We start from the raw sequence: 21360 nt of genomic DNA on the forward strand, positions 1-21360 counted from the left end.
CCACTCTTCCTTAATCCCCAAATATCCAGTAAATATATATTAGTAAAAATACATATTAAAATATATCTCCATAGTAAATGTTAGAATACAGACATAGCCAATAAAGATACATTGGACTAAATTTAATCACTGGATCCATTAGTAAAAAAAGGGTCCCTGCAACACCCTAAAAGACAGACTTCTGGGACTAAAAATAAGGTTCAGTGGGTAAAAGAGCTTGTTACATAAACATGAGAATCTGAGCTCAGATCACAGCATCCACATAAAAAAAGATGGGCATTATCCAGCGCACAGCTGTCACCACAGTGTTGGGGGAAGGCGAAAGACAGAGACAGAATCAGAGAACCTTCCACACTCATTGGCCACCAGGCTAGCTCAAGGTGCAAAGAGAGACCCTGCCTCAAAGCAATAAGTAAGACATGACACTCAGCGTCCTCATCTGGCCTTCATGTGGGCACACACACATACATATGCTCATACGCCAAGCACACACACACAGTCTTCTGTGTTACATTTAATTGTGGACCAAATTTCAGAGTAGCCAAGTTTTACTGGTAAAAAAACATCCTAGACTAAATCTATTTGGTTCACACCCGTTAATATCAGCCTGCTGGTTTAGTACTTCCACTTGCTAGCAAACACCAATGCCACTAGTTCTGGAAGCTCGGTTTCCCACTGTCCATCGATTCTACCTGTGCATACCTGGGACAGCAAATACATTTGGGGCTGGTTCCCAAGACAAAATATAAACAGTTTATGCATGTTTCACCCAGAAAGAGACTTCATTGCTCTGCTGAAGACTAGAAGTGAAGAAGTGGCCACCAGCAAGTACCAGAAGATGTGTTCTGAAATTCTGGGTTTTTAAAAAAATAAAACACTTGACCTTCTTTTAATGCTGGCTTCATCAGGACTCCGAGCCTATTTTGTAAATAAGAACTTTTCAGCCATTCTCATGCAGCATCTCCCCAAAGTTGTTTGGCAACAGACATACAACTTGTGGCTCCCTTCCAATGTCACTGCAGCATCAGTTGCTAACATTTTAAATTTGTAAAGCAAAATATGTTCATTCAAACTCCCCTAGGCAGACTAGAGAGAAATGCAGCACTTGATCTTTGTATCTTCAGAGAAGGGCTTAATGACAGGTTCAGCCTGTTTAATGACAGGCCCAGCACCACGCCCTCATTTTATTGTTTCATTATTCCTGCATAAATACCCTTTATTACCCATGATAACTAAAAAATCAAATACTTGCTGAAGTGACTTTAAACAGGTAAGAGGGCAAACAAAGCTATACAGTAGTTCACACATGGAACTGGACTTTAGGGGGATTGGAAGCCTGGCTACCTACACACTTACTGTTCTGGGTTCCAGGGGGCCCTTCGGTCTCGGCCTCCCAAACAGCAAAGTACAAGCCCACGTCCAGGGATCTTAAGTTGTTAATATCTACTTTTGTGCATGTGACCTTATCTCTGCCTCTAAAACATTACTTTTTAAATTCAGGATTACAACCACAGCTCAAAGCGGGGGTGGGGGGGCAAATGTAAAAACGCGCAAAACAGGATTATTGAAATGTTTTGTTTTGTTTTTTTTCCTGGCCGGCCAAAAGAAAATGGCTCGATCTGATGCAAGACATGAAACTCGTTCAAGTACCGCCTACAGATGAACTAGTCTCGCAAGACCGATGTTGTCACTTTCAGACATCTTCAGAAAGTAGGAATTTTTCTCCCCTAAAGGCTTTCTTTCGACCTCTCGATTGCAAGGGAGCGATTAACGTCTCCAGAGCGAAACCCGCAGGCCTAGACTAAATAAAGGCCTCTGCTCCGCCTGCTGGGTGCGGCCATTCGTCTCCTGACGTCACAATCGGTGGGCGGTACTGGCCGAGGGGCGTGGTCTGAGGGGGCAGGGCCGGCGTTCCGCAGCGCGGCCGCCGCTCATTGCCCTCGGGCTCCCCACCGCGTCCCAGTCGCCAGCGTCCACGGTGCGGTTCCCAGGCGCTCGGCTCGAGCCCGCGCGCTCCCCGGATAGACGCGGACGCTGCTGGGTGCCGGGGGAGCGGAGGAGCCGCTCACGGACCAGGCTGCGGCAATCTTAACGGCCAGCGGAGGACCATCCCTGCCACTCCGCGTCGGGGCTGTGAGAGGAGGACAAGGGCATGCTGGGCGGCGGCAGCGACGCGGGCCTGGCCACCGCCGCGGCGCGGGGGCAGGTGGAGACCGTGCGGCAGCTCCTGGAAGCCGGCGTAGATCCCAACGCCGTCAACCGCTTCGGGAGGCGCCCGATCCAGGTAGCGGGGGACCACGGGGCCTCGCCGGCAGGGGGCGCACGAGCGCGGTGCCCTCCGCGGCTGCCACCTGGGCCGCCGGCGGGCGCTGGACGTCTGTACTCCACAACGGGAGGTTTTCAGAGAGCAAAAATTCTGAAAAACAAAAGCAATCGAAAAAAAACCCACTGCACTTGCTTGGCTTTTTCTTCGTTTTGAGATGCTGGGTCTGGAACCCACGACCCGGTGCATGCTGGGCAAGCGCGCTACCCTTGAACAAATCCCCCAGCCTCCGAATCTTTGTAATGGTGGGAAAATACCAATATTTCTTCTGCCATCTTACAATTATAAATACAAGGCGGACCCTCGGGGAGCTAAGTGGGAAAGGAAGGGTCAGATAAAGAGAGCGACACGATAAAGATGAGTAAATAGATTACCAGTTGCACGGTCTGGATTCAAGGAGTTAACACAAAATTATGTATGTATGATGGAAGCATGTTCATTGTGAACTTGTAAACAATCGTATGAATCTTTTCTATTTTTTTCTCCTCATAAATCAAAGCGCATTCACAGGACTAAAGACTTCGCAAATCCAGCATTTAATTCCTTGTATGCGGGCAGTAACGGTGTGTAGTTTTTCACTGTTTAATGCGAACAGGCAAAGAGCTCCCTACAGAACTGTTGGATCCTTTCAGAACGACAAGGAGGTTCCCTAAACATTCTCTAATTTGCTCAGTATTTACTAATCCTGTTTAATTGCTATTGGCTTTATTTCTTGAAGATCTAACACGATGTTTTGTGTTCTGTTGATTATTATAGTTGCCTCTGTTACTCACTTTCCCTCTGGGACTAAGGAAATAGGAGCTCTTGTTAATAGTGTGGCTTTTTAAGAAAATAAATATCCATCCCTCTTGAATTTAAAAAAAAGAAGTGCTTAACAAAATGATATTTTAAAGCAACAAAAATATTGTAAAGTGATTATAAAGACCTTATGGAAATAATTTTATTTACGATTTTATTTCCTTTACTGAGAACTTTTAAATCTTTTGTGGCTGTAAAAAAATGGCCTTTACCATTGTTATATGAATGCCATATTATATTTCTTGAAGAAAGGAATGTTTCTAATGTTCATGTGATAAAAGTTGACATATGACCACTGCCTCTCACTTGATAAAAACTGACAAATGACCACTGCCGCTCACTACATGTAAATTTTAAAAGCCCATAGGCCCACAAGAACCAGTGACTGTTTAGGTCAATTATATACCAAAAACTGTTTTACTATTAACTTAAAATTTGCATAGTGTACAAAATAGCTGCTATGGGATTACATCTCCAAAGCATCATTTTCTTTCTAAAGTATGCATCTTTGTGACTTAATAGCTACAAGCCAAGCTTTTCATAGTCTTTGTATATAGAAAAATACTACTTAACATTAAATTTTTAGACAATGCAAATGAATGTCAGTTTCATATTACAATGTATTGCTCTAAACTTTCCACTGTATATCACACTAGGTTAAAATAGTAAAAGATGCTAATCCTGTACAACAAAGAATTTGTTTCTGTACTATATGCAAAGCTTGGAATATGACAGTTTTCCTCTGGTCTCCACTTCTAGCTCAAGTGATCAGAGAATACATCACTTTGTTAGCACAGACATACATGACATTGAAAGAGCAAAAGCTTTCTTTAAACTGACTTCTTCTTCTCCTCTAAAGCATGCTCTAACTTAAAATTTAAAAAAAAAGCAACAGCTGAGTACCTGGTTTATATAGTGTCTTAGTTTGCTTTCTGCTGCTGTGATAAACAAACTTGGAGAGAAAGGGGGGTTATTTGGCTTAGGCTCAAATGCTACAGTGCACAGAAGTCAAGGCTGGAACCTGGAGCAGAGGTCATGGAGGAACACTGCTCACTGGCTTGTTTCTCAGGCTCAAGGGTAGCCACCTTTCTCACACCTTCCAGGACCACCTATGGGGTGGCACACCTCCAATATCAATCAATCAAAATGCCCCACAGACTTGACTGAGAAAAGGTTCCTCTTCCCAAATGACTAGCTTGTGCTGAGTTGACAAACCAACAACCATATATGGTTAGACCTAGAGGGCTAAAGAAAGCCTAGAAAACTATATATATAAAACTTTAGAGAGCCTGGCTCTGGTGCCCTGCCTGCAAGATACAAAGATACGATAGGGCAATGGTGGTAAAGCTTGTGGGAGCCGCCAACCAATACCTGATCTGACTAAAGGCCCAGGGTCTAAAGAGAACAACAAATAGTACTGCTGGGGGTGGCAATGAAGTGACTGATACTGACATCCTACTAGACTCACACCTCAGTGCCTTGCTCAGCCCTCAACAGAGAAGCTTCCTCCTGTAGCTGATGGGCGCAAAGACAGAGACCCACAGCCACAGACATTATGCAGAATGCTCTAGACACCTTGGAACACTCAGCCTTAAACTGGAGTTTCCATCAAATCCCTCCCCTCAGGGCACCCTTCAGAAGTGGAGACAGAAAGAGTGAAAGAGCCATGGAGGACACCAAGAAGACAAAGCCCTCTAATTCGGCCATAGCAAAGTTCATATGACTGAGGCAGTGTGCACTGGGCCTTCCCGGGTCTGTACCAGGTCCTCTGTGTATATATTATGGCTTCCAGCTTCGTGTTTAGGGGATTCCTGTGTGTAGGAGTGGGTCCCTGAAGCTTGCACCTTCTCTTAGTCTCTTTCCCTCTGTCGGTTTTGTCCGATTCCAGTGTATTAGCTTTTCTTTATCATATTTTATTTTGGTATTAATATCCCTTAAAAGCCTGGTTGGTTGTTTTCTGCAAGAAACAGAAAGGGAGTCAGTTCTGATGAAGGGAGGTGGGGAAGGGCTGGGAGGAGTAGAGGGAGGGGCTGGGAGGAGTGGGGGGAGGGGAAACCGTAATAAGGATAGATGATGTGAGGGGGAAAAAGTCCATTTTCAAATAAGAATAAAAGATAAAAAGCCGGGTTCAAAGTTAGCTAAGAAATCACTTAAAATAAATCCTGCTGTCCAGTGTTCCTTATTACAAATAAGCAATTTGTCTTCCCTTTCCTGCTGCTTCACCTACGGAGACTAAGATAGAATCTGTTTTGCGCTCAGCCTAGGCTATAACGGGTGTGGAATGGATTATGCAGGCAAATGAGAAAGCAGACACTGGAAACCTTGAGGGCTGGAAACTGCGCGTTCTATGAAATAGCGGCCCCGCACTGAGCAGAGCTCTCTCTTCCTTACCCCTCAGGTCATGATGATGGGCAGCACCCAGGTGGCAGAGCTGCTGCTGCTCCACGGAGCGGAACCCAACTGCGCTGACCCCAACACTCTAACCAGACCCGTGCACGATGCAGCTCGGGAGGGCTTCCTGGACACCCTGGTGGTGCTGCACAGGGCAGGGGCGCGGCTGGATGTGCGGGACACCTGGGGCCGCCTGCCGGTGGACCTGGCTGAAGAGATGGGCCATCATGATGTCGCAGTCTATCTGCATGCTGCCACTGGGGACTGATGGCAGGATCCCTCAACCTTCCGTCAGGACTTGTTTTTCACCCCAGCACCATCTAGGCAGACTGCGAGCATGAAGGGGAGCTGTGTACAACCCGCAAGTCTTCCAAAACTCCAAGCCTATGCAGGAAGGTAAAGCCAATGAGAAATAACTTCCGAAGTGTTTTCCTGCATCTGGGTCTGGATCTGGCCCTCTATTCTCACCCTGAAGCCAAAGGGATCCCCAATTTGATTTAGTATTGTGTGACGTTCTGGGAGCCCTTTCCTTTTCAGGTGTAAAATAACAAGGGAAGTTCTTGAATCTCCACAACATGATGGTGCAGTGGGAATTGGAGAATGTGCTTGGTGACTGACAATAGGGAGGGAGCAGTCAGTACCTCCCTCCCCCTGTGACCTCCAAATGCAGATAATCCACAGTCTAGAAGGAAACCCTGGAGACTAGGCAAGAAGCATTGAAGAGCGCCTGGGGCTTGAAGCAACTGTGCCGGGATGGTGGTTCACCTGCAAAATGGCATTCTATTGAAACTGGGGACCCACCCCTGGCACCAGCTGGAAAACAGTGTTAGGTGACAGCAGATCCCTGCTATACTCTGGGAACCACGGTTGCTTGATGGTCTGATTTCTGACAGGTTCAACCTACACAAAAGTTCAGTGGTGAATGGTAGTATGTAGCAATTTGCTGTATGTAAAACAGTTTAAGAACCCCTGGAGGAATTTCCTACATTGGAGTTCTTTAGTAACAGTGTATTTAATGAGTTACACTTTTAACAGTGTAACTTCTGGTGAGACCGAAGTGAAGCTTGGTTTTGCTTGGTTGGTTTTGTTTGTTTCCCTTTTTTTTTAAGGCAGCACTTTCCTCTGTAGCTTAAGCTAACCCTGAAGTCAGGGTACCCCTGCCTTAGCCTCCTAAGTACTGGGCTTGTAGCAGACACCCCTTCTGGAGTATGGCTTCTTAGTGAAACTACAACACGTGGCACACTCCCAGTGGCAATGCACACCCTGCTTTCATCCTTGACCTGTTACTTCTCTGTTCATTGTTTCTGGTACAGTGAGTGTCTCATGGGAACTATTCTAGGTGTCCTTGGGCTACTTCCTAAAGGTTAGGCAAAAGAGGTTGAGTATGAACTTACTGAAATTAAATGACAACTTATGGGCTGTCTTGCTTGTCTACTGAACAAATTGTGGATACACTCTGTGGGGCTTCCATCGTGGCTTGGGTCCTTATAGCATTGAAACAGTTGATACGTCTTTGTTTTAATAAAGAATAAACAGTATAGATAGACTCCAAGCTGTGAATAATCTGGCATTAAAGTGTATTTCCAAAGCTGGAGAAATGGCTCAAGAGAATCTGAGTTCAGTACTGAGCAATCTTATCGGGTGGCTCACAATCACCTATAATTCCAGCTCCAAGGAAGTTAATACTTCTATCTACATAGGCACCTTCATTCATGCTTTCTCTCTGTCTCTCTCTCTGTGTCTCTCTCTGTCTCTCTGTCTCTGTCTCTCTCTCTTTCTCACACACACACACTTTTTAAAAAGCTAAAATGAATCTTGGAGTGAGGTCTCAGTGATTAAGTGCCTTTGCTGTTCTTCTAGACCCACTCAGTGCCCAGCAACTATATCAGGTCCAGGATATTATGGCCTCAGCAGGTATCCATACATGGCCTACATTTGAATATTCACACAATTTTTTTACAAAATTAATCTTTTTCTATGGGTTTAACCACTAATTCCCAAATGTTAAAAGATTAAAAATTGTTCACTGCTTCTGACCTTTATAATATATAAACTCTGATGAATGATTTCAATACTTTATTTTTAAAATATGCTTACTTGTAGTAAAACGTAAGATTTATGTTTTATCCTTCTAGGTGTCCATATAGTGAATATTCATCTAAAATAGAGAAGAGGAACTGTAGAGACATAACTAAATACACAAAACTTCCCTATCAATTCCTTATTTCCCAAATGAATGTATTACCAAAGGAAATGAGTTGAGAACTAAACCATATCTTCTTGGTGAAGGGAAACATGTTTATTGATACAGTTTACACTAGGCATGCTTTAAAGCTCATTTGTTCCTTCAACACTTAAACACTTCCACCTTCCATGATGTGCAAACGTAAGTCAATTTGGCTTTTAAAGTTTACAAACGATGGGACTTCTTTGGCTTATGGAACAGGAGACTGGCAAGTCTGGTACCCAGAACCCACACCTTTTGTAGGTTTTGCTACATCATTATGTGGCAAAAAAAAAAAAAGGCATCAAGTGGGACACCCTGGGAGAGGGCAAAGTAACCCCCATTAATGAACTCATGAGGGTGGAGCCCACCTGGGCTGAGCACCTGTTCTAGTCTGTTGCTGTGATAAACACTGACCAAAAGCAACTTGGGGAAAGGGTTTATTTGACTGACAGCTGAAGTCCATCAAGGGAAGCTAAGCCAGGAACTCAGGGCAGGAAGTAAAGCGGAGACCACCCCACCGAGGAAGGCTGCTTGTTCTGCTGCACTCTGCATGTACTCATGTGCTCATCCTATAAACCAGGGCCGCCATACCTGGAGTAGCATCACCCACAGTGGGCTGGGCCTTCCCACATGAACCAATAATCAAGAAAATATTCGAAGATTGGCCCACAGGCCTATCTGATGGCAGCATTCCCCGGGTGAGGTTTCCTCCTCTTCAGTGACTCTAATTTGTGTTGTGGTCACAAAAACTGCCCAGCACAGTACCTCCCCTTAGTTTCCACCACCACTCAGCACAGAACCACTGGGGGTTAAGTTGTCAACACATGCTTGAGGAGACACATTTTTATAAAGGGTCATATCTCTCATGTCTTTGCATAAGGCTTTCTTTCAATCTCTTTGTTATGGACCCTGCCATCCTTTTACATGTGCTGCTTAGCTCTGCTTAAAAGAACAAATCCTCGAGGCTGATGAGGTGGTTCAGTGATTAAGAGCACTGGTTGCTCTTCCAAAGGATGTGGGTTCAATTCCCAGCGCCCACACAGCAGCTCACAACCATCTATAATTCCAGTTCTAGGGGATCTGACACCCGCCCACGGACATATGTGCAGGCACAACACCGTAATCTAAATGCAAAATGTTAGGATTCCTGAACACAGTGGGGAACGGTTGAATCAAGCTAGTTACCGCATCATCACTTCAAGCAACATTATGCTAAATGAAACACAAACACAAGTCCTCACATAAATGTAGACTTTGAAACTCACCGAAGCAGATATTTAAATGTACTGTCAGAGGCACAAGGATGGGAGGCTGTCACAAAACCTCAGACCAGAGGAGGAAAATGTTCGCTTTTGGCTTCTAATGAGTATTGTGATAAATACAAAAATACATGATCTTTCTTTCACCTTCGGGGGTGGCTCTTCTCATGTAAAATCTCAGAAATATAAATGTTATATTAAACATGATTTTTAGTAGCTTTTAGAGAATAACTCCTCAAAAACGCAAAAATATCAGCGTAAATCTTTCATCTCTGTCTACACAGACTTAAAGTCCTCAGCAGGAGACCCTCCCCGGCTACCTGTCTCCACTCCCTGGGGATTCCACCTCTTGGTGAGGCCCCAAGAGAGCCTTAACTCTTTCCTGCCTGGCCTGTCAGCCCATCTCCATACTTTTGTGTCAGTCACCAGCCTGCCACACTTTCGGGACCCCCCAGTGGCCACAGTGAACTGAGACCCAGGGAGATTACCACTACCCTCCCTGACCTCCATCCTCCTCTCCATAATTATTCCTGTAGCAGCCTGCCTGCAGGAGCTCCTCCTCCCAGCCCAGCCCAGCTCCCTGAAGTCTCGTCTTGGGTGCAATCTGCTGCTCCTAACTCTTTCCCACTGCCTCTCTCTCTCAGCCTTTTCTCCTAGCCCATCACATTACTCTGTGTCACTCACCAACCCACAGAAACACTCCACCACAGCCACCACACTTGCCTAAGACCCAGAGTGGACGACAGTGTTCCCAGCCAAAGAAGGGAACAGTCACCCAACAAGACCATACCAGATAGCTGTACCACAGAACACCTCAGACAACTCCAGTTGTCTAGATCCAAGCACGAAATCACCAACATGAACACTCAAGACAACACGCCTCCTCCAGAAGCCAGTAATCATGCTGCAATAGGCCCTGAGAAATTCAATTTGACTGACACACATAAGGACCTCAAAATGACAACTACGAGTGTGTTCAAATACCTTTAAAGAGGGCATGGATAAAAATGTCTTAATGAAGACTGTAAAAACACAAACAGCTGAGTGAATAAAAACATTTCAAGACATGAAAATAGAAGTGGAATCACTAAAGAAAATTCCAACCGAAATGAAACATTTAGGTTATTGAAACAAAAACCTCACAGATAACTCCTTCAAAGGTGAAGAATAAGTTGCTGCTCTCCATGAAATGAAATCCATACCTGACACTGCTAAATGGCCAAGAACCTAAAAAACGAGAATAAGACATGGCCAAGGGGAAAACCTACTACATCATTCTGCGAAAGGAACATAGTAATAAAGTGATGACATACTTCTATACCTATAGATCAGTGCCTAACTCAACACACAGCAGTGAAGCTTTTTTTTTTTTTTTTTTTTTTTTTTTTTTGCTTTGTTTGGTTTTGGTTTTGGTTTTTCGAGACAGGGTTTCTCTGTGGCTTTGGAGGCTGTCCTGGAACTAGCTGTTGTTGACCAGGCTGGTCTCAAACTCACAGAGATCCGCCTGCCTCTGCCACCACTGCCCAGCTCCAATGAAGGTTCTTGCATTAGATGGAAAATAACTCAGAGACCCACAACAAGGTGCCCAGTGAGAGGTTTTGAAACACCCAGTCCTAAATGAGGTGCCATTATAAAACTCATCCCTACAGAGTTCAGGGAGCTGTGTGGAAGAGGAGGCAGAAAGATTTTAAGGGGAGGGGATGGATGACGTCAAGGAAACTGTATTCCAGACACAACAAACAGAATTGATGTTCCTGTGAACTCAGAGACTATAGCAGCATACACAAGTTCAAGCAGAAAGGGTCAAGTGGTCACTGGGTCCCACCCCTATCCAAGAAGCTATCTGCAATGGACTCCCACTGGCAAAGGCAAAAATGACTTTTCTTCCATGGAGTCTCACTGGGTACATCAACCACATCTGCAGGGCAAGTGCCATGCCCAGGAGGCTAAAGCAGCACAAATTCAATGGTGTTTTTGTGAACTTTGTCTCCTTTTGCGTTGTCATTTTTTGTTTCATTGGTCTTTTGCTTAGTTTGATTTTTGGTTTTGTGGGTCTGGGGGTTACTTGTTTTTTGTTTGTTTTTGAGAAAGAAAAAGACAAAGTTGGGTGGCTAGGGAAGTGGGCAGGCTCTAGGAGAAATTAGGAAAGGGAAAAAAATGATCAAAATATATTGTAAGAAAAAAATGTGAGCACAGATTATGGAGCGCTCATTTTCACACTGAGCTATAAGGATGGAAAATATAATTCTAATCACTTTAATAATCAAAAGTGTCCCAAAATGGAATTTTTAAGGATATATTATTTAACAGCTTCGAAGAAAAATCACAGAAGTAATAATATAAACATCACATTTGCTTTATAAAATCCCTTAGCTTCTCCTTTATTTCTTTTGGCTCAAGTATCTGAATTTGCTAGTTTGAGAAGAATGACTCATGAAATTGTTTATCTCTTAAAATACAAATATTTTACACCTGTTATTCCCAATTTAAAGAAATGGGATAATTCTCAGTGACAATATAATAAAAAATCATTTTTAAAAATATATGAATGCCACAGTAATGTAGCACATTGTTTTATTAGTTTTGTATAAAGCAAAATCAAAACATTATTAGAAATCAGTTACTACCTGGCTGAAGTAAAATGGTGGCTTGTACAAAAAATAATTAGGCTCAAGGTCATATGACACACAGGTTTGGATGGTGTGTTTTTTAGCAGTACTAGGAGCTAAGTTTAGCAGGATGTAGTCCTGTTAAATTAAATTGGCTTTGCAAATCCATGCAAACAAGTGCAGCTAACTATAGTCACAAGACTTTTTCCTCATTCCTTTGTAAAATTACAGAAGAGCAAATAAACCTACTAACTTCTGTATCTTAGTCAAAATACTACAAACCCTCTCTACTGGTCTTCATTCCAAGATGACATGGTAGTCAGACTTACCACTTCAGTAACTTAATTCACTTTGGCATCAAGGTTTTTTTTTCCCTTTGTCTGGGGGAAACCGGTAAGTTATTGTAAAAATTGGCAATGCTCTAATGGTTCTGATTACTTATTTCTGAACTAAGAAATGAGATATATTCAAAAGAGAGGCCAAGATTCATAAAAATCCCCAAAGCCTTTGGAACAACATTACTTAAGAATGTTTTTAGATAGAGATTTCTTCTCTATGTCATAGCAAACAATACACTGTCCACTTTATCTTAAGCTAGATCACAGACCTTCAGCACACACTTACCACTAACACATTCCTAACTGCCCTTCACAAGAAATATTAAAAACAAGTCATACATATATTTATAAAATAGTTAACAGAGACTTTAACTGCCTTTATAATTTTCTGACTAGTTTTTAAATGAGATGAGCTAATTTCTTTTGATCTTTACCAGAAGCTGGTGGTTTTCATGGCAGGTTAAGAAGCAGCACTATAGCCAAAACTTTGCCACTTTAAAAAAAGCAAAGCAACAGAATTAAATATCCACAAAAAGTTAACAGAATACATCTGAAGCAGTCTTGTGTACAGCAGAAGGCAGTGTCCCCAAATGCAAATGAGCATCTAGCCACAGTCATATTCTTACGTGGTGGGCACACTGCCGTCACTAGCATAACTATTGATTCATTTATGAAAGCTCAAGTTGGTGTAACTTGCTGTCATTTCAACCTTCAGTTTCAACTACTGATGACTGGATGGGCAGATATTATCATATATTTTAAACTAATTTCCAATTTAGCAATTGCTTGGAGAAACAATAACAGTTGAACCTCAATGGTTTGAAAACATTCTCCCACTCTATTTGAACTTCTTTCACAAGGAGGGGAAATGGAGAGAAGAAAGCTAGGCACAGCTTCATATTTAATTAATTTCATATGTGGCTGCTAAGCCACATCACTTTCATAAGCATCAATTTCCTTTGTATATAAATATGGCAACTGGATTAGAGTCCTATGCTTTTTGAATCGTTGCATAGCTGACAGTGATGTATGTATGTTGTATGTGTACATGTGTCTATATATGGAGGGAGGGAGAGAGATCTGTGTTTGTGAATATTTATTTGCATATCTTAATTAGCAATTATTTTTGCCATGAGCTAAGCAAAGATATATAGAGGACAGAGACAAGAGAAAAAACACTGAAATTCTGTGACCTGGGGAGAGGGGAATCCTTTATAATATTACACATCAGTTCATTGAGAATTCTACCCCTGAACCACCATGCTGCCCTGGGGAGAGGGGAATCCTTTATAATATTACACATCAGTTCATTGAGAATTCTTCCCCTGAACCACCATGCTGCCCTGGGGAGAGGGGAATCCTTTATAATATTACACATCAGTTCATTGAGAATTCTACCCCTGAACCACCATGCTGCCCTGGGGAGAGGGGAATCCTTTATAATATTACACATCAGTCAATTGAGAATTCTACCCCTGAACCACCATGCTGCCCTGGTTCACTGACAACAGAGAAGTCTACCGAAAGCCAGTGCAATAGAAATACTTGGCTTGATTTTTTAAGTCTTTCTCAACTCATCATAGTTCTGATTTTTCTATTGCTTTTTCTATCTTTTCATGTCACTGAGACCCCAGAACTAATTAGTTTCTTCTAATAAACTACGTAGACAATACAATATAGAAAATACTGTGGGGGTTAGCTATTCTAAGTTAATGTAAGTACACTGAAAATGTGGCTTTTGTGTGATTACATGACAAGGCTTCCCAATCTATGTTTGTGTAAGAAGTCAAAGAGAAAATGGAAGCTGGAACAGATTCCAAGTTCCTTCGGTTCACACATCTGTCTCCTTGCTCTGCCTGACAACTGTGCCTTCCTGGAGACCTCTTTCTCTTCTGTGCCAGTTAAGGAGTACTGAGCTACAGGCAGCAGAGCGGCTGGCTGGTGGGGACAGCACCTTATGTGGACTTGCACTAGCTAGCTCTCAGGGGACTCCCAAATCAGAGATTAACGTGAAAGGTTTCTGCACCCTCCTGAGAGCTCTAACACTGTTACATCCGCTTTCTTTATCTAATTAGGCTTAAAATAATCTCACGGTATGCTATTGCATATTTTATAATGCTTATAAGATAATTTAAAAGAAATCAAGAACTTTCACAATTTAGAACTTTCACCAAAAAAAAAAAAAAAAAGACAAGTTGATTACTGGTAAGAGTTTTTTTCTTCCAAGGGTGACAAGGAAGATTCGTGTGCCGTGACTCCTTGTCTAGGGGTTGGCTAGGAGGCCCTAAGCCCTTCCTGTTTCCTCCTTCACTGAAGCGCTCCTCACTGTTCCCTTGCCCACATGCCACCTGGAGTCAGGGCTGTTCCCATGCCTGAAAACTAGCGGACCATCCTCTCCTGCTCCCCGAGGGTTACTACCAAAAGCTACTACAGGATTTGCGGTGGTTTCATCTTACAGTAAACAGAAAAATGGAATGTCTTCTGGGGGGAAAATTGAATGACACTCTACCTTCAAGTATTTACTATATCTACACCATGATGGTGTTGGCCCTAGTAGTTATTAGAAGGCAACAAGTATTAAAACCTTTCTTTTGAAAAAATTTGGGCCTTAATCTTGGCTCAGAAAGCACAGTTCCAGACTCACTCAATGATAACTGATCTGCAGTGGTTACTATAATTCTTGTTGATGGCAAACGGTTGAAATAGTTTAGAAAAGCAGCAAGTAATAAATAAAAATCTGAGACTTTTAAACTTGTGCTTGTGTGCATGTGTGTAATTTTAAACATGTCTACCCAACATGTATTGAAAACATGTAGGATTATGCTATTCTAATTACTTTCCCCTGCTATCATGGGTCCTTTGACAACTGCTGCCCACATAGAGAGATGCACTTCCATTCTCACAGTTACAGAGTTCTGTGCTTGAGGGTGAGCCCTGGTTTTGTTGGTGAGTCAGGGTTCTTAGAAAACATAAAATATCCCAATACACCATGTTTTATGTTTATTCTTTTGCTACTGTATACTATTATAAACTTTTCTCTATACTTCCATGATCCACAGATGAAATAATTTGAAGTGACACTTCTGCAGCTAAAGGGACACCTGTGTCTTTATATTTGTGTGTGTTCACAATTTTTCTATATGTGCATATATATGCAATTTCCCATGCTTATATATATGTGTACACACATATATAACATACATGAGCTTTAAGACTAGAATTGTCGGTTAAAAGCTTATGTATCTGTGTATGAAAATATACACAAACATCTAACATGCATTGTTTGCTATACTTCTGAATGCTATCTGTAGTACAGTATGCATATGTGTATATTTTTCAAATGTTATTTTTGGTATTTCTGGATAGTTACATGAATTACAAGAATGGAACACCTGAATCTAAGAGTACTTGTGTGCATACAATTTTAGTGCATTGTAAAGCTTTTCCAAAATAACTTCAAGTTCTAATAGCATCCAGGAAGACTCCTTGCTGACAACACTGTCATTTCTTTTTTTCTTTGCCACTTACAGCTATATACTTTAAGTATTTCTGCTTATATTAATTTGCTACTGACATTATCTTTTCAGTATATAACATAATTACATTCTTTGCCTATTTTTTTCATCTTTTGAGGGCTTAAAGGTATAATAAATTTTTTAAGCTTTGGATAGTTTTGTTTCTTAATCTTTGTGTGTGTGTGTGTGTGTGTGAGTGTGTGTGTGTGTGTGTGTGTGTGTGTGTGTGTAAGTTCACCTGTGAGAGGGCACACGCCTGGAGGTCAGAGGACAGCCTCTACTGTTGGTCTCTTCCACCTTGTTTGCTGCTGGGTATGTCAAGCTAACAGGACCTCAGGGGATTCTCCTGTCTCCACCTACCACCCAGCTGTAGGAACCCAGATTACACAGGCAGGCTACTATGCCCAGTTTTACATGAGTTCTGGGTATTCAAACTTGGATCCCTGTGCTCGTACAGGAAGCACATTTCTCTGCTGAGCCATCTCCCCAGCCGCTATTGTCTATGTTTCCGGACAATGTCTCACAAGCTGGCCTCAAATTCTTGTTCTCCCTGCCTCAGCCTCTAAAGCCACCGTGCCCAGCTGCTCTGGTCGGTTTTGTGGGGTTGTTGTTGTTGTTTTTGTTGTTTTCCGTATATGCTCAATGGGCACATGTGTATGCAAGTTGCTGTGTGTAGACGGATGTGTGCATGCACGTGCTTGTGTGGAGGTCAAAGGGTAGAGTCAAGTGTCAGTCTCCCCGCTTTATATACTGAGGTAGGGTTTCCCACTTGAGGATGTGGCTTGTCCAGCTGGCCACCTTGCTCAGGGGATCTCCTTCTTCATCTCTGGCAGTGGGACAACAGGATCTCAATCCAGTCCTCGTGCCTGTGTGACAGGTGCTTTGCCCACTGAACCATCTCCCCAGCCCCATGGTGTCTCCTGTCTTATGCCTTGGTGGATTTGAGTTTGAGTGTGTGCAATGAGTGTGTAATAGCTGGAATGCAGCTCAGTAATGGAGAGTTTGCCTGGAACTCTAGCCTCTAGTCCCAGAACCCTGGGGGGGGGGGAGGCAAAGGCAAAGGCCCTACCTGAGAGAAAAAAAATGTGTTCCCCAACATTGGGGGGGGGACGTATTTTCTATTCCTCCCTACAGAATGAGTTTGCTAATCCAAAACAAAACTGTTTTTCTTTATAAAAGACATAAAATTGACCATCAGGATTTTTTTGATTGGTTGTTTTTGTTTGTTTGTTTGTCTTTTAGGCCACTGAAAAACAGCAAAGAGAATTTCCAATTTCCACTGATTGTGTTTGCAAAGCGACTCACAGATAACTCGCTGCCAAATGACTGCTCTTTGGGACAACAGAAAGATGGCACCACCCAAGTCCAACGATTGGTTCTGAGTCTAGCCTGCACACTTGAAGCCATGCAGTGTCCAAGGCTTGAGCCTCTCAGTCTTGTCGCCTGTAAAATAAGAACAACTGTCTTGAATTCAAAGGACAACTCTGAGGTCAAAATTCATCACCGAGGTTACCAATTCATTACTAACTTTTTGAAGAACACATAGCCAAAATTCACTTGGGACTCCAACAGCTTCATGATTGTATTTACACGAATATAAAAATTCACAATTCCTCCACATACAACACAGAGAACAGACATGAGGCAACAGGGGTGGAATTTAAAAGTATAGATATTTAATCTTACATTATTCAAAGAAAGGCCATGGTAGCCCCCCTATTCAAACAGCATTCCTGGAAGTGGGAAACTGCCTAATGCCTAGAGGAGGTGGCAGCTTCAGGAGAAGGGTAGCCAGATGCCCACGGGGCCAAGCTCAGTATTTGGAGAGTTCAAACTCTCAGTGAAGTTTACCCAAGGTGTGAGTTGTTTGGGGTTTTGTTTTTCACCCTACGCTGATACTCGGGGGTCCATACAGGGACCCTTCGAATCTCATTCCACCCAGCCAACCCATCATTCTTCAGTCCCGGGTTTGAGAGGTTCTACTGCAATGTCGCACACCAGAGGGTAAGATGGAAAAGCAGCGGCTGGTCCCGAATGACCTCCCAGTTACAGCAAGGCCTTAGCTGAGTTGGTTTAGCTAATCCTAAATGTGTCTAGTGCTGGGACTTGGAGTCTGCTCTATAAAAACCCTGCCAGCTGTCACCCTGATGTGGACTCTACTGCAGCCAGACCACTAGGCCCGAGCATGTAAACGGGAAGCCACCGAGTCTCGGGCCCGCAATACCAGGTTCCGAAAGCTAGCCCGGGTCCCACGTCATCTTGCACAGCTGGGCCTCCCAGGCCAGCTAGGATCTCGAGCCAGCGAACTCGGAACAGGTCCGAACTGATAGCCCTCTGTCCGGTGAGCACCGGACCCCGGGGCACCACCGCTCGCCTGTTAGAGGCGTCCTGGGCTCGACTTTCCGCTTTCGCAAGCGCCACGAGCTCCGGACCCGCGACTGACCCAGCGCTTTCCCCGCGTCCCCGGCCGCGGCCGGGTCGACTCGGCGCTCCGTTTTACCGCTCCTTCCTCTCCTTCTCCCCGCTTTTTTCTGTTCCGCGGTCACCGCGGCGGGGGAGGAGGGAAGGGTGGGAGGCAGCGGGGAAGGGGACAGCCCGGAGCGGGGGAGGGGATCGGGGAGGGTGGGGACGCGGGGCGGGGAAAGAGGAAGAGCCGCGGATGCTCCTCTGGCGCTCTCTCTTAAAACCGAAAATAAACACGGTCCCCCCGGCGGCCGCCTCGTGTCTGCCCGACCACTCGGGAACCGATCGGGCCGCCGCACCTACCGATCCGCAGCGGGGCGCAGGCCCCGGGTCCCCGTGCACGCTGAGGGTCTTCTTTCAGAGCGGTTCCCACCGGAGGAGCGCAGCTCCATGTTGCTCAGTGTTCAAAACGCCCGCGCGCGTCCTGATTGGCGGGCTGGCAGCCGGCAGGCCTCTCCGATCTTCCCTTTTCTCCTCTGAATAGTTGGATTCGGAACCGGGCAAGACTCGCCGAGGGGCGTCAGGCATAGAGGCAGGGGGCCGGGACCCGAACCTGACCGGAGTGACAACGGACCCGCGCGCGCGCGCGCGCGCTCGCCGGGCGAGCCGGGCCCAGCCGCGATAGGTGACGGCTGCAGCCTGGGGGCGGGCGGTGCGCACGCGTCCCGCGGCGCCGGCTGTCACCGCGAGGGGTGGCGAGCGCGGCGAGCGGCCGAGGCGGGAGGCCGTGCGCTGGGCGGGAGGCAGCGGGACCCCGGATGCGGCCCGCCGGGCCCCGCGCGCGCCTCCCTCTGGGCGCCTCTGGGAAGCTTTCCCGCGCGACTGGGGACGGCGCGCGGCGCGCCGGGGACGCGGGGACGCCAGGGGGCGGAGATGGGCGGGGGTGGGGGGGTGGGGGGCGGAGATGGGCCGGGGGCGGCGCGTGGGTCTCGGGGTGCCTCCTAACCGAATGGGCCGGGGGCGGCGCTTCTCACCTCCCGTGTCACGCGGAGGCGACCGCCGCTGGGCGAGTGCGGCGGCTGGAGCATGGGGTACAGGTTCCTGGTGACTGTGCGGATTCGGCGGCGGCGCGCGGATCGCCCACCCCGAGTGAGGGCTTTCGTGGTGCAGTTCCCGCGATCCTCGCGACACCGGTCAGCGAGCCGCGCACGGGCTGTCGTGGCCCTGCTGTTGATGCTAGCGAGGAGCCAGCGCCAAAGAGGGCCGCGGCTGCATCCTGGAGCAGGTAGGAAAGGCCCTCCTGAGCCGCGCGCAGGAGCTGGGGTTCCGCGTGCTTTCATGCCGCTGCCCCGCGAGGTAGAAAAAGAGGACGCGCCCCGGTGCGGGCAGGGCAAGAGGGAGCGAGGGAAGGAAGGGGTCGCTTTTTTTCGCTTCGGGTGAGCTCCTTGGAGATGGCGCGCTCTCCTGTCTCCCACATGGTGAGTCTGAAGGGGCCGCTTCACAGTCCTTCTCAACCCTGCGAAACACTTAGGATTCTTAAATCGCTAAACCTGCCGCCTTAGTTAGTGAGTGGCTCCTACGGTTCCCCGTTATGCTTCAGTAAACTGCGGGCGTGCACACTTACATACATACATACCTACTTACACACATGCATACACACACTAACGTAGGTAAGGTGGTTTTCTAGAGCTCTTAATTTCCCTCGGGGGCGGGGGGGGCGGGGGAGTATACCTTCTAACGGTCTTGTTTTCTAAGGGTTTGCCTATTCCGCCCCCGTCCACCAGGCCTGCTCACCCTTGCTCGCAAGTGTAGCGGAGGACATGCGAGAGTGGCAGGAGACTATAGGTTGACATCCAAAAATAGGAGGACAACGCGTCACTGTTTTAAATATAATCAGTAGCTGCTGCATGCAGGAGCCAGCACTCGATTCTCTAAGATTCCTAGGCCAGTATAGACAATGGCTATCCATAGAGTTGGAAACTTCTTACGGGCTGGCCTAAGTCGCTGAAACTGTTTTGGATAGTGCCTTCAGGATCCTCAGACATAGAATTTAAACGTGCCATCCGGGAGGAGTCAGAAGTAGTCATATTTTAAGCGTCCCAGACCACAATTAACATGGGTTTTACTTGAGGCCTACTGCTTGAAAAATAGAGTCTGTGATAGGTTTTATCCTCACATCGGGTGATCTAGAAAACTGAAAGAAAAAAAAAACTATGTAAATACAGTATGCAAAAATCTTAGAGAACACTGGGTTCCAAAAGTGAAGCTGCCACCCCCTGGGAAAGCTGTTTGTTGCTGTACCAATTGTCTTTTAGGCATGGAAATGTAAAACTATTGACACTACCCAGGAGGGCTAGGGTGGCTGGAGCTGAGGCCTGGACCAAAAAAAGAAAAAGAACAGAAAAGGAAAACTATCAAGTTTTATTTGCATGGGTTTTTGTTTTGTTTTGTTGTTTGTTTGTTTTTAAAGACGGGGGGGGGGGGTGTCTCCGTTTACCCTTGACAGTCTCGGAATTTGCTCTTGTAGTCCAGGCTGGCCTCCAACTCTCTAAGACTGCTTCCTGAGTTCTGATATTAAAGGGGTGCAAATTTTCATTTTTCCAAAAGTTAGTAGGGAGCACTTGTAAAGGATTATTGCTGGCCTTGATTTTAGTTAATTTCAAAACATTCACAGGATTCAAGTCGCCTTCCTTAATGGTGGATTTTTGTTTGGTTTGGTTTTGGTTTTGTTGTCCTTTTTTTTTTCTGTACAGCATACGTCTAGCCCTTGTAATGTGTGGGTTTGAATATAGTTGTTAATATTTTGCTCTATTAAAAAGCTGTTTTATGACTCTAGTTAATATTTCTCTCTCCATAATTATTTTATATTAATAATTTGGTGCCTTTGGGAATCTGTGGTTAGGAAGTAGAAGTTTTTAGCATTTGCAAATGTTATAAGTGTGTATTTTCAGGAATATAAAACAGTGCTGTAGCCACTTAGCGTTAAATAAGGGTCTGGAGTTGTAGTGTTTTGCTAATAAGCACAAAAACCTGGGTTTCATCCCCAAGAGGCAGAAGTTGGTGGCTATGGTGGTACCTTCCTGTAATTCCAGCACTGGAGGGTGGAATGACCATGATCCACCGGGGAGTCAACCCATACTACAGACAGGGGAACTTGGGACCTAATTATTATATACGGTAATTCAAGGCCATACTAGGACATTTGAAACAAAATGAAACACAAAAGTTAAAATATCCATTTATACTATTAGAAGTTGTAGTATAGAATATGTAAAGTATAAAAATAGATTTTTTGAAAGAAACCATTTATTGTCACAAGTAAAAAAAATCAATTTTCAGGAATTATGTGTAAAATTCTCTAGACATGCTTTCATTGTGTAAAAGACCCAGTTATCAACAAGTATCTGATAATAGAACATATGGCATGCATAGGATGTAGGCTAAAAATATGTCCAATTTCCCAGCTTTCTATTTGGAACTAAGGGTGTAATGGAAAT

General features: G+C 44.9%; 1 protein-coding gene and 1 long non-coding RNA gene across 4 annotated transcripts in view; one reads left to right on the plus strand and one right to left on the minus strand.

Annotated features, from left to right (window-relative positions):
• LOC110341677 overlaps nucleotides 1-18772 on the minus strand; it is a 137379-nt gene extending 118607 nt beyond the window's left edge. Inside the window, exons 1-2 of one of the 2 annotated variants that reach the window (XR_005881359.1) lie at nucleotides 18227-18772; nucleotides 16766-16903 (exon numbers count right to left, since the gene is read on the minus strand). This is a non-coding gene — a long non-coding RNA (uncharacterized LOC110341677). The remainder of the gene's footprint in view (nucleotides 1-16765; nucleotides 16904-18226) is intronic. The other variant, XR_005881360.1, reaches the window with a different exon arrangement.
• Nucleotides 1609-7050, plus strand: Cdkn2b (cyclin dependent kinase inhibitor 2B). Of its 2 annotated transcripts, NM_001281539.1 has the most exon segments (3): nucleotides 1963-2284; nucleotides 5520-5780; nucleotides 5867-6222. In NM_001281539.1, coding segments are annotated over 2 exon segments (393 nt in total). In that variant the 5' UTR covers nucleotides 1963-2152; the 3' UTR covers nucleotides 5867-6222.
• Nucleotides 18773-21360: the final 2588 nt, after the last annotated feature.

Source organism: Mesocricetus auratus, unplaced genomic scaffold, assembly GCF_017639785.1.
Source record: "Mesocricetus auratus isolate SY011 unplaced genomic scaffold, BCM_Maur_2.0 Super-Scaffold_100014, whole genome shotgun sequence".
Lineage (NCBI taxonomy): Eukaryota > Metazoa > Chordata > Mammalia > Rodentia > Cricetidae > Mesocricetus > Mesocricetus auratus.